Consider the following 14,120-nt stretch of genomic DNA (forward strand, 5'->3'; position numbering starts at 1 on the left):
TTATGTTCTTATACAAGATTTTATCTTCTATTAGTTTTAGTTTGGTGCTTTACTGATACATATAATTACCCATGCTCAATTATTAAACTGCTTAAATACAAATGACAGAAACTCAGTTTTAACTACCCTCTGTGAAAAAAAGGAGGGTTCTTTGCACAATGCCACAGAAGAAGCACTTTTGGTTCCTTAAAGAACCTTTCAATGACTGATCATTTATAAATGTTATGCATCATGTATTATAATTAGATTTATACAGGCATTTGCAAAAGACACCACTTGTCAAATTTTGTTGGCTGTGCAAATGAAAATAAGTTAACGCCTCCTCTACAGAGAACCTACAGAGAATATACTGAACTGTGGCACTATTTAGAAAATTTTAGGGCACAATTTCTATTTTTCAGTCTTTTTTTTACATCATTTGAGCACAACAGCTGCACTTTTTATTGCGTAAAAAAATTCATGATAAATGGACCAATGGAAATTGCTTGGAATAAAAAATATCTACCAACAAAAATACAAAATATAAAGTGTGCCATAACATTTGCACAGGACACATTTTTTTGATTAATGCCTAAATATGTTAGTCAGCAAATAAACAGTAGGTGTGCATTGAAATGTGCATAAGTGTGTTCTCTGTAGAGGATGTTTTGACTTATTTTCACTACAAAAATCAACAACACATGTCATTTGACCAGGGATGCCTAAACTGTTTGCATACAACTTTTAATTGAAGTAAATTGGAACCACTTTGAACCACAGACCACTTCGGTAGCACTCTCATTTCCATTGGTCTATGCATATAGTATAGTTTCTCTCATTCCTTTAAACTATTGACTATTTAAACAGTGATTCTACATGTTGAAGTAATGTTTCCAAACTTTTGAACACATAAGCACACTCGCACTCATACACGCAGACGTTTCTTCAGTCTGGTGAAGTCTTTGGCAGATCTCCACAGCCAGCTCTGCAGCTCCCGCAGCACCCAGAAACCCTCTACCTTCCGTGTGAAGTCGTTGAGTGCAGGACGTCCCGTGGTCAGCGAGCCGGGAACCTCCGCATCCGAGTAGAGGAGTGTGAGGGGAGAGAAGGTGGAAGAAGGAGGGAGGGCGCGTCCTGAGCGCACAGGGCGGAGGGATGGAGAGGAGAAGAGGACGGGGACACTCTGCTCTTCTTCTTCTTCTCCACTTGTCCTTCGCGCTCTCTCTCTCTGTGGTAGAGCGTCTATGGGAAACTGGCTGTTATTGCTATTAATGTTACTGTATTTGTCCTCACTGTATTGGCTGAAATAACTCATGTGGGTGTTGTTCTTGTTGCTGCTGTTCTGGTCATAGCTCTGGCCGGTTCCTTGACCATCTTTGTCTTCTTCCACCATCAGCAGCTTCCTTCTCCTCCCCCATCTTTCCAAACCTTCATCCTTCTCTTCTTCTTCTCTTTCTGCCCAGCTCTCTCCTTCTCTCCTTCTTCCTCTCCTCCCTCTTTCTCTGTCCCTCTTTCTCTCCACTCCAGGCGTCCCCTCTCGGACCCCTGATGCGGTCATGCCACCCTGGTTACGGGCAGGGTTGCTCCTCAGTGGGATGGGGCTGTTTGCACTGGCTCTCTGCAGAGAGGTCAGCAGAGGGCCATATCTCTGATTGGCTGGTCCGTTGGCATGCAGCGGTGGAGTGTATCCCAGAGCGTTCATCAGGCCTGATATAGAGCCCAGCAGGCCGCTGAGTCCAGAGCAGAAATGCAGCAGGGAGCTCTGGAGGTAGGGGCACAGTGTGGAGCGGGCCAGCTCCCTCACAGCGCTCAACAGGACACTGTAGGCTCGCTGGTTCTGTGCTAGGCGTGCACCGTTCTCCAGGCCCCGCCACAGATCTACTCGCGTGGCTGCGCTAGGAACCGCCAGTGAAGAGATGTTGGGGCGTGGTGGAGAGAAGCCAGGGTCACTGAATGGAGGGCCAAGATATGAGAGCTGAGAGAATGAGAGAGAGAGAGAGAGAGAGAGAGAGAGAGAGATTAAATTTCACACATTTTACAAATTTCAGTCAATATGAATGGCATTTATTCATGCAAGCAAAATTTTCAGTTTACTTGCTTCATAAATTTTTGAAGTGAAAATGAATTAACTCACCCTCTACAAGGAACACACTTAAAATGTCAGATTTCTTGCTAATTTTTATCACCCAATTTTTATTTATTACATATAGCAAAAATGTTTAAAAATGTTGCTGATGACAAAGACTGTCATCTCCAAAATGGTAACTTTACAGGAGAAGGAAAAAACATACTTCACTTTTAATTTACATACAATGTAAAGGACAACAGACATTTTCAAATTATGTCAAAAATGATATAAGATATGAGGTTCTTTTCCGACAGCAGCTTTATATAATATATATGAAATGTGCCTTCACTTTTACGCAAACTACATGTTACACATATATTTTTTCCAATATGTTATTTTTACCAAATTTACCAACATTCATTGTGTGTTATGAGGTGCAGAAGTGTGTTCTATGTTGTGGACAGGTGGACTTATTTTCACTTAGAACATCAAATAACATGTGACCAGACGTGCCCTAAACTTTTGCATTTGATTACACACTACTTATACAGCTGTTCAGACTCATCATTCAAAAGTTTGGAATGACTGTAGTAAAATTAAACTCAGTTCCATACAGATGTTTAAAGTAATTCTACTATACAGATCATATGCTTGTCAAATTGCACGTTTTGTTGTTGTTCTAAGTGAAAATAAATAAACACATCCTCGACGGAGAGCATGCTCCTGCACTTTTAGGCACAGTGACTGTTTATTTACTGAACTTAACATATTGTTAAGGCATTACACACAAAATGTGGCTGTGCAATAGTTATGACACATTTTATTAAGATTAGATTAAGATTAAGTGACCCTTATTAGTCCCACAACGGGGAAATTTCATCTCCGCATTTAACCCATCTGTGAAGTGAAACACCACATACACTCTAGTGAGCACACACACACTAGGGGGCAGCGAGCACACTTGCCCAGAGCGGTGGGCAGCCCAATCTGCAGCGCCCGGGGAGCAGTTGGGGGTTAGGTGTCTTGCTCAAGGACACCTCAGTCATGTGCTGTCGGCTCTAGGGATCGAACCGGCGACCTTCCGGTCACAAGGCTGGATCCCTAACCTCCAGCCCACGACTGCCCCCTAAATATGGAGCGCTTCACGGATTTGCATGTCACCCTTTCGCAGGGGCCATGCTAATCTTCTCTGTATCGATCCAATTTTAGTATATGTGCTGCCGTAGCATTTATATTTTATATTTTAGTTTTTATTGGTATCGATTTTTTATTCCAAGCAGTTTCCATTGGTCCAGTGATTATGAAGTGTTCATGCAGTGAAAAAGGCAGCTGCTGTGCTCAAATGATGTACAAAAAGAAAAGTGATAAATCATTAACAAAAAGAGAACATTATATGTGGCCCATGCAAACGTTATGGCAACTTTTTCTTTTAAATGTCTGTCAGTAATAAACTCAAACAAAAGAAACAGTAGGTAAACACAAATCAATAGAAATTGTGCATAAAATTATTGTATTATTATATTTAAGTTCCCTGTTTTAGGATGTGTTTTTCATTAAGATATTTAACAAAACTTGATATTTGTCCAGCAATGTTCAAACTTCTGCATATGACTGCAATAATCCTGTGCAACTTCACAAATGTCTAATTGTTAATGAAAAGCTGTGATAAATAATATTTTAGAATGTTGAACAGGGCTCTATAATGATTCTGAAATGACTGAGAAGAGCTAACATTAAAAAGTCTACCATTAAAAATAAAGGTATACTAACATTAATATCCACAAAGCCTCACATTTTATAAATCTCAAAGAAGATAACTTAACAAGAACCTGCTTTGAATAGATAATTGACTAGAATTGTTTCCCAAACTTTAGTATTATAAGAGTAAATAAGTTTAAATACATTTGAATGTATAGTTAAAAGGATTTAAAACTGTGTTGGAACTTATTGTATTTAAAAATGCTAAAAAATATTACTACTACAGATTCAAAACTTTTGAACAGTTTTGAACAGCCCCAAGAGAAAAAGAAAGAAAAAGAACTGGGTTTCTGTTTCCCACTGTTTTTCATCCAAAATAAACACAGACAGGCTATTTGGACAGAGTTGCGAAAATGGAACAGGATTTAGAGACAAAAGCAGCGAAGAAGACAGAAGAGTAAAAAGGAAAAAGTGTGTGCGGGTGTTACACTCTTAGTGGGGACCTAACGTCCCTTTAGATGGTAGAAAACATCTAATTTTGACATAGTGGAGACATCTGTGTGGTGTTAAATAAAAAACAAATTATAAAAACAAGAAAAAGTAAAAGATTTTCTTTGTGGTTCCTGAGGTCAAGTTCGGGTTTGGGTTAGGCACAGCGGAATTTAGCTACAATCATACAAACATCAGTGGAAATACCCCACAAAGGAATACAAACTTTTGCATGTGTGTGGTAGTGGTGGTTGTGGGGGGTGGGGGTGGGGTCACAGAGACGAGTGACGAGAGGGAAAGACACACACATAAACATAAACATGCGAAACCGCAAGCGCAATAACTCAAGACTCACGTAAGTGTCTTTGATTTCTTTCAGCTGGTGGTCCAGGTATTTGGTCAGCTCGTACGTCCTCTCTATGGTGCTGCGCTCATTGGACAATATGACAGCACGGTCCTGCACCTGGACACACCCCACCACGGCAGCTAACAGCAGCACAAGGGGAGCCTGACGGACTGGAAAATAGAAAACAGAAAGAAAGGATGATTATGGTGTTCAGATGGTCCTCGAAAACTGTCACATTACCAAATTGTAACTACCTGTTGTTTGATTTTGGCTTTGCTTTGGCAACTGGTAAATTTCCCTTATATAAAACATCTATATTAGGACTTTCAGACATTAGATTTCTATACTGTACAATACTTTGTAATACTACATAATATTTTTGCAGTATAGGTGTCTGTAATGCTTGTGTACTATCCTGTGGTAGTATTGGTCCCAAATTACTCATTTGTGGGGGTAGGACTGTAGTGCTATCTTGGTCACTGAGTATTTTACATTGCCTCTGTCATTCTTCAGCTTCAGAAAGGTGAGTCTTACCCTAAGAATACAGCTTGACCACATGAAAAGCCAAACATAAAAACCCCCAGGATGCCTGGTGAGTGGATTACGATTAGGAAAACTCAAATCACATTCGAGGTGGTCAGAGACAAATCTTGACCGCATTTAACACAAGTGTAAACAGAATGCGTTTTTGTTATCCATATACAATTACGCGAGCAGAAGTCTGCTGAGCGCTGACTAGCAGATGAGAGAATAAACAATGACACAGAAGACGTGGGACTCGTGAGGCTGAAGTTAGCTCCAAACCAAATGCCTTCTTGCACATCAGGCCAATCAAAATGTCAAAGCCAAGTGTGTCCACTCATATCGTAATGACGTGTGTGTTCATGTGCTTTTTACTTGGGAAAAGTACAATCAGACCTTATCTGTTGAGAGTGGAGATGCATTTTACTGAAAAGCGTAAACAGAATCCTGTAAAGTTTATTCAGAGGTGTGTAAACAGGTGCAAACAGGCTCCCAGAGTCACCACTCCTGGGCGCCCCCTTCTGTAGCAGTACCTCCGCTGTGGCTTTCTTGTTATTATCTTGTCATCACCATAGCACTGGCAATCCCACCGATGAAACAGTGACAATCTCTTGTCACATTCCATAATGTGACTATTTTGAACAACAACCAAACATAATGTTGGCAAAACAAGGCATTAATAACCTGCTACACCAAGTTTTCATTATTGTAAAAAACAAGGATTTGTAGGGTTAGGACTTTGACTTTGACTTTTTTTTGGTTGGTTTATCTGAAACATTATTAAACTCATCATATTTTGATAAGATTGTTTGCACTATGCTTTAATTGAATAAATTATGTTCATGTTGCTCTTTTCCCGAATGAACTCCTGCACCCTCCCCCACCCCACATACTCTGTGTGTACAAAATCTTTGTCCATGTGTTCTAAAGTACTAAAATGTCCAAATGTGTTCTAAAGTATTAAAACCCATGTGTAACATTGTCACTACCGAAACACATATTTTCTGCAAATAAGTAAACTTCTTGTGTTTTAATAAAAATTATGATTTTATGTGTGTACAACTGCTCAAAGCTGTGTTTGCTAGTCACGTATTGGGCAGTATCTGCTCAAATTAACTACAGTTGTCACTACTAAAATTGTCATTACTTAAGCACTTGGTAGTTTTGGTAGTGTTACGGTTGTTTTGGTAGCGACAAAATGCAAAGTTAATCATTTGTTTAAACAAAATAAACATAATTAAGGGACAGGGTCACTCAAAGCAAAAGGATTTTAGTCTAACATCCAAGGCACGTACAAGTCCAAAATATGTTTTGAACCAGGCCAGTAGTATGATCCATATCTGCTGCAATGGACTAGAGACAGTAGCCACGTTTACATGCAGCCTAATAGTCCATTAATGATCCGACTACTAGCTCAATCGGAACAGAATATGTCCATGTATATATAACAATCAGAATAGACCAGTCCGATTGAGGCCATTTGGGATACAATAATCCTGTAAATAATCTGCTAATAGAAGAATATTAGCTGTGAATTTTAGAATTTAGAACCATCAGTCAACTGTGTTTGCACACTGTGGAATTAGACCTCCATATTTAACCCATCCATGCAGTGAAACACCCACATACAGTGCATCCGGAAAGTATTCACAGCGCTTCACTTTTTCCACATTTTGTTTTGTTACAGCCTTATTCCAAATTTAATTATATTAATCTTTTTCCTCAAAATTCTACACAAAATACCCCATTGTGACCATGTGAAAAAAGTTTTCTCGAGAGTTTTGAAAATGTATTAAAATTAAAAAACAAAGAAATCATATTTACATAAGTATTCACAGCCTTTGCCATGAAGCTCAAAATTGAGCTCAGGTGCATCCTGTTTCCACTGATCATCCTTGAGATGTTTCTACAGCTTAAATGGAGTCCACCTGTGGTTGATTGGACATGATTTGGAAAGGCACACACCTGTCTATATAAGGTCCCACAGTTGACTGCATGTCAGAGCGCAAACACCAAGCATGAAGTCAAAGGAATTGTCTGTAGACCTCCGAGACAAAATTGTCTCGAGGCACAAATCTGGGGAAGGATACAGAAAAATTACTGCTGCGTTGAAGGTCCCAATGAGCACAGTGGCCTCCATCATTCGTAAATGGAAGAAGTTCGGAACCACCAGGACTCTTCCTAGAGCTGGCCGGCCGTCTAAATTGAGCGATCGGGGGAGAAGGGCCTTGGTCAGGGAGGTGACCAAGAACCCAATGATCACTCTGTCAGAGCTCCAGCGTTCCTCCGTGGAGAGAGGAGAACCTTGCAGAAGGACAACCATCTCTGCAGCAATCCACCAATCAGGCCTGTATGGCAGAGTGGCCAGGCGAAAGCCACTCCTTAGTAAAAGGCACAAGGCAGCCCGTCTGGAATTTGCAAAAAGGCACCTGAAGGACTCTCAGACCATGAGAAACAAAATTCTCTGGTCTGATGAGACAAAGATTGAACTCTTTGGTGTGAATGCCAGGCGTCATGTTTGGAGGAAACCAGGCACTGCTCATCACGAGGCCAATACCATCCCTACAGTCAAGCATGGTGGTGGCAGCATCATGCTATGGGGATGTTTCTCAGCAGCAGGAACTGGCAGACTAGTCAGGATAGAGGGAAAGATGAATGCCGCAATGTACAGAGACATCCTGGATAAAAACCTGCTCCAGAGCGCTCTTGACCTCAGACTGGGGCGACGGTTCATTTTTCAGCAGGACAACGATCCGAAGCACACAGCCAAGATCTCAAAGCAGTGGCTTCAGGACCACTCTGTGAATGTCCTGGAGTGGCCCAGCCAGAGCCCAGACTTGAATCCGATTGAACATCTCTGGAGAGATCTGAAAATGGCTGTGCACAGACGTCTCCCATCCAACCTGATGGAGCTTCAGAGGTACTGCAAAGAAGAATGGGCAAAACTGCCTAAAGATAGGTGTGCCAAGCTTGTGGCATCATATTCAAAAAGACTTGAGGCTGTAGTTGCTGCCAAAGGTGGTTCTACAAAGTATTAAGCAAATGCTGTGAATACTTATGTAAATATGATTTCTTTGTTTTTTAATTTTAATAAATTTTCAAAACTCTCGAGAAAACGTTTTTCACATGGTCACAATGGGGTATTTTGTGTAGAATTTAGAGGAAAAAGATTAATATAATTAAATTTGGAATAAGGCTGTAACAAAACAAAATGTGGAAAAAGTGAAGCGCTGTGAATACTTTCCGGATGCACTGTACATACATGCACACTAGCGAACACACACTAGGGGCAGTGAGCACACTTGCCCAGAGCAGTGGGCAGCCCTATCCATGGCGCCCAGGGAAAAATTGGGGGTAGGTGCCTTGCTCAAGGGCACTTCAGTCATGGACTGTCAGCCAAGGGAATCGAACCAGCAACCTTCCAGTCACGAGGCTGGTTCCCTAACCTCCAGCCCATGACAGGCCCCTGTGGCAAGGCCATATCTGACTAAATTAATAATGTTTAATGTTTAAGTCCTTTCTGCATGTGCGTCACGTCATGAAAGTTTATAACGTTCAACATGGCGGAGCAGAAACTGGTCTGCAGAGGAGACAAAGTTTATGCTCTGACGGTACACATAAGGATGTTTTTCTGAGTCTGACATCATTTTAAAGCAATTAAAAACACAAGCGTGCCAACTGGAAACTCATCTCACTCTGACTGGACTCATGTGATGCTCGCTGTCATGGCAACATCTTCTCTAAGTGCTTCTCTACACATGTGTGCCATTTTGGCTCTGATTACTTTTTAGTGAGCATGTAAACAGTGATTCCCATCAGATTGTTGAGTAGAGTGCGTAGATAAACACCTCAGTCTTAATATATAATTGGAATGTATTCAATAGGATTGGCAAAAATCTTTGCATGTAAACACAGACAGAGTTCACTGCAAAAAATCATTTTGCTGTTGGTTTTTTACTGATTGGGATTGCCTATTTACTTCAGGTATGAGTAATCTCATGATCATTTACACACATGAAATATAAATTAAAGTGTCATCAGCATATTTACCATCGGCGCATTGATTGCTAGTATGGTCTACTGTTTTCGTGGCGACTTGACAAAATATCGTTTTTTAGGCCAGATTTGAGCTGATTTTTCATGTAGAATATTTGTTTTTGTTTGAAAGAAACTGCCAACATAAATTTCACGCACTCTCACGCATTTTCTCTGCACTCTCACTCGCTCTCTCTCTCTCTCTCCCTAGTACAGTCTAGCATGTGTACAAAAAGGCCAGTCTTCCTTACAATTCATCTTGGATGAAATAAAGGAAACAGTTTAAAATTCCAAGAGTCAGAGTCGTCTTTGTGGACACATTATGATCCGGTTGTTTGGTCGAGTAAAATCAGACTGGCCACATACAGTGTCCAGTTTGCATTAGTATTTTGAGTTATGATAGCAGGAAGACTGGTATGTCATCTCTTTAGCGACACATTTACTGTGGATTCAGCCATTTTGCAGAGATAGACAGAAACAAATGTCTGTGTCAGGGTACTTCCTCACACCCGTTAAGTCACTGTCGGCTACAGCAAAAGCTCGGCCTTCGGATGAGTTTTTTGAAGTTTTTCTATCAGCTCAAGCGCTTACTAACAAAGCAAAGCACTGTAAACTGTGTCTAGGATAATCGATCACTATTAGCGTGTGGTTGCAAGTTCGGGTTTCAAATTTCGCACTTTGGGTTGGGTCAGATCTCAAAGTTGTGGGCACGCGTCATGGTTCGGCTTTAGTTGTGAGCCCGTGCAGATTTCACGTGGCATCAGAAACAATGCCTCTTCCCTGAGTTTACCACTTATATTTACAATTTTGTCAGCCGTTTGAGCACAGCTTTCTTGAGGTAAACTTAGAAATTCAGAAGTTTACAAGGGCCGTGCAAACACACCATTAGCAGTGAATACATGGTCTTCACTAAAGGTGATTTTCATCAGTATTGTTCCATTATTCGCTGAGCGAAAGGTTAATCTTTTGGCTTGGACATAGTAGTTCTCAGACATGAATTCAGATTCACAGCGCAAGTGCCAAAACGCAGCATTTATCAAAACATGTCGCAAAACCCAAAGAAACAAAAATGTTGACGTTCTTATGAGAACCATTTCCTGCAAATCTCGTCGCAGCTGTCACAATTCAAAACACCCAGATCAAATAAAACAATCAAATCAGGCGCACTGACTACAAGACAAATAGTGTGTTTACTCTTCAGTAGACAGTGACTCAGTCAACACTAACTACAACTGTCAGCTCTAAATATGCAAAAAGCCAAAGGCCTCTTTCTCAACGTCTTGCTCTGAACCTTTAGACAAAGTGCGGAGAGTTTTGCTCAGTACAGAACTGTCACTTGTGTCGTAATTTGCACAACAGCTGTAAAAACCGAAAACCCAAGTAAAACGGTCAGCTCTTTGTTCTTTGGCTAGGATGCAAACTGAGCTCCTACAAATCCCTTTATTTCTCTGATAGAAGTGAACAATTGTGAGCCTCAGGGTTTTGGCAATTAGTTTTAGCTTGGACCTCCTCTCATAAACAGAGTATCTGTCTAGCCTTTCAAAATATTTTTAACAAGTGAGCTTGTTTTGTTTGTTTGTTTGTAATAACTTTATATGTCAAGCAGAAATCTCTTTAGTTGACATAATCCATTGTACAATTTGTTTTCTTTTTTTATCCATTTACCACCACAACACTAGTGCTAGTTAGTGCTAGTATAAGATCTGAGATATTATGTTAGCACTGAGCTAATGGTGGTGTATATTTACCATACTACACTATGTGTAGAGGTTTTAGCAAATATTTCAGACTTAATTAGATTAGCCTGTTAGCTATCTGCCAAGTTAATAGCTGTAAGGAACAATGTGCCTAGTTTGGGTTACATTACTTTTTAAAGCAATTAAATGAAATGAAATGAAATGAAACCAGATGCTCCCACAAGAAATGTTTTGCCACAGGCGTTAAATTGGGTGTTGTTGCAAAGGCATATTGCACATCTTAGCATTCATGTTAAATGTGTTGGGTGACCAGCTAAAACAGCACTAGACAAGCATAAACCATCTTAGACCAGACTGTGCTGGTTTTTTCTGCAGTGTGAAGAGCTTTTATGTTTTAAATCCTCAAAAACGTGTGTCTAGATCTCCTTGGATGGCGTACAGTGATTAAAAAATAGAGTGAAATTTGTATCAATGTTCACACAAAGGTTCAACTTTTTCCATCACATAAACATGCTTTCTCAGTAAATCTGAGAAATAATTCATAGTGAGCTGTACAGAGTGGCTTAGTTTTGTATTCTGCAAATGAGCTTTAACCTATGAAGGTCCAATATACTAATGTAATAGGCACCATGGAGAGTCATAAGGGGCAGCATAAGGCCAGCATTCAAGCCTCAAGCACCGATGAGAGCGCTAAAAGCTAGAGTTAGCTTAGCAAAAAGGCCTAAACAGCTGTACACACAACTGCCCAGGTTTATTCCAGCTCACTGAAGCCTCACTGACGCAAGTGAAGAGAAAAAAGACTAAAATCTGAGCTGATAAACCTCGGTTTGTGTGTGTGTAACTATCAGCTCAAGCTATTTTTAACTCATGTCCATGTTAGTACCAGAGGCTAACGTTAGCCTAGTGAGAAGGCTAAACCACCAGCATTTCTGGAATCTTTCTGATTATTAAAGTTACAGTGGGAGCTTTGTTTGTTTGTTGTGTTTGTGCTCTGCCTCCTCTGTTCAAACGACTGCTTATAGAGTAGTGGAAGGGGCGGGGCTTAGAAACAGGGTAGCAAGGAGTATTTGCATAATCGCATATAATGCATATTCATAGATCTTTGCATAATTTGAAGAGGTTTAGGGATGTTGCAATGTCATAAATAATAGTTCCTTTGACACAACAATGATACACAAAAAATGTAACTTAAAAATGCACCACAGATGGCTTTTTTGTCTTTTAATTATGACTTTATAGGAAGAAAATGCAGGTAGGATTTCCTGCTTAATTGAGAAGTTATCCTGGAAATCCAATATTACTAGGAATATTGCACCAGAAGGTGACGTGTCCCCAAACTTTTGGCTGTCAGTGTGATTTGGCTGGTTTCTCTCCCACTGAACAGGGAAACTGCTTTATGATGAACATTCTGGCAGGAGATCAGCAGCTACAGGCAAATTTCTCTTGCATTACACATGAAACATTTTTTCGTGTCTTAACACAACAAAAATACAATGATTAATAATTGCTTTAAATCATGCGTGACATTAATGCCTGTCTATTAAGATCACATACTTTTAGCCTTTGTGTATTAGATATCCTCTCTGCAGCAGAGTACTTTGAAAATGAAGATTCATGTGCAGAGAGCTATCAGTAGAACAGGGTGTACAGTGTATTTATGAGAGAATATACATTCACTTTTCAACAAACACACATTACAGCAAGTAAAGCTTTCCTTTGTAGTAGATTAAAAGGGGATTCAACAGATTTTCTAAAATTACTGTACACAGAGTTATTCGGAGTGATCTGATGTGAAATGGTTCATTGTGGAGAAATGTTCTCACTCAGATTTCTTTCCAGTGTTGGTGATAGGAACCAGGGGTCACAATGTTTACAATATAAATATAGACAATTTATTTAATATCCAAAGCGGCTCATGAACCTACATGTGCATTCTGAGTTTTATATGTAGTGTTGATAGAGGTAAAATTCATAATTGGAAAAATATTTTCAATTTGAGGACTATTTTACTTTGAATGTACAATCATACACAATCATACAATCTTACAAATTTGGGCACCCCAGTCAAATTCCATGTTTTTTTTAATTATTTTCTAAATGAGAATAAGTTAACACAGCAAAGAAACAGAAACTGTCCGCTAAAATTGCAGAAAAATGGCATATCAAAGTTCCCTGTGGAGAACACGTTCACTTCCTTTCACTACAGAACATGTCATTTGACCCTGTTTAAACTTTTGCAAATGACTCTCTCTGCCATGAATGGACAAAACAGGTTTCGACCAAACGCTTAGAACAAAACTATTGGAAAGCAATGTCTCAGGCATCCGAGAATGTATTCGTAACCATTTCCTGAAATGGCTTCTGTGAGGGAGCTTTTAGAGGCATGACGTCTGGTTCCTATCACCACCACTTTGAACAATTATGACTTTGTTTCTTTAGAATGAAGCACTTCACATCAAACCACTGTGAATGACCTTGTTCATGGTCTTTGTAATTTAATTAAAGTCTTGGTCTTTGTTTCTTGATGATATCAAGCCATTTGTTTTTGTCTAATCCTGTGTAATGTGCACAAATGAAGGTAAATGGTTGGTTCAGTTTATTTCTGCAAGGAAGGAACTACTTTGTTGAAACAGAAAATAATGTTTCTGAGAGAGTGCCAGTGACCTGTGGTGTCCCTCAGGGTACGATTCTCAGGTCACTCTTATTTAATTTATACATGGTTCTTTTCTCTTGGCCAAATCCTAAAGGCTAAGGAATATCTTACCACAGCTATGCATGATACTCAGATCTACTTGGCCCTCTCCCCAAACAGCCATGGTCCCCTTGACTCCGTTTGTTGAGCACATTACTAACTTGATGGAACATAACTTTCTGCAGCTGAATAAAATAGACCAAAAATAATTTTATTGAGGTATAGCAATAAGAGGCACAGACTAGCTGTCTATCTGAATTTGAATGCCCTAAAATCCAAAGAACTAGTACGTAACTTTGGTGTAATAACAGACTCGGATCTCAGTTTTAGCAGTCGTGTTAAAGCAGTTACTACATCAGCCTTTTGTTGCTTTAAAAGCATCAACAAGATTGGAGATTTTCTGACTAAACCAGACCAGCTCATCCAGAAACTCACCCATGATTTTATTTCTTTCTGGATTGATTACTGTAATGTTCTTCTAACTGAACTCCCAAAAAAGACAATCAAACAGCTTCTGATGATTCAAAATGCAGCTGCCAGAGTCTCACTAGGCGTAATAACAAGGGAACATATCACTCCAATTAAATCTGATTA

The 14,120-nt window shown here is 39.8% G+C and overlaps 1 protein-coding gene and 1 non-coding gene across 2 annotated transcripts in view; both read right to left on the reverse strand.

Moving 5' to 3' along the window:
- Positions 1–511: 511 nt before the first annotated feature.
- Positions 512–14,120, reverse strand: part of clcf1 (cardiotrophin-like cytokine factor 1) — a 29,894-nt gene continuing 16,285 nt past the window's right edge. The window contains exons 2-3 of the mRNA XM_017691973.2: positions 4,590–4,750; positions 512–1,954 (exon numbers count right to left, since the gene is read on the reverse strand). Of these exons, the coding sequence (XP_017547462.2) occupies positions 905–1,954; positions 4,590–4,750 (1,211 nt within the window). The 3' untranslated portion in view covers positions 512–904. The remainder of the gene's footprint in view (positions 1,955–4,589; positions 4,751–14,120) is intronic.
- On the reverse strand, positions 3,174–3,276 carry LOC119263940. Its single transcript, XR_005130654.1, has one exon. It is a non-coding gene; the product is annotated as a U6 spliceosomal RNA (small nuclear RNA).

The sequence above is a fragment of the Pygocentrus nattereri genome, chromosome 8, assembly GCF_015220715.1.
Source record: "Pygocentrus nattereri isolate fPygNat1 chromosome 8, fPygNat1.pri, whole genome shotgun sequence".
NCBI classification, from domain to species: domain Eukaryota; kingdom Metazoa; phylum Chordata; class Actinopteri; order Characiformes; family Serrasalmidae; genus Pygocentrus; species Pygocentrus nattereri.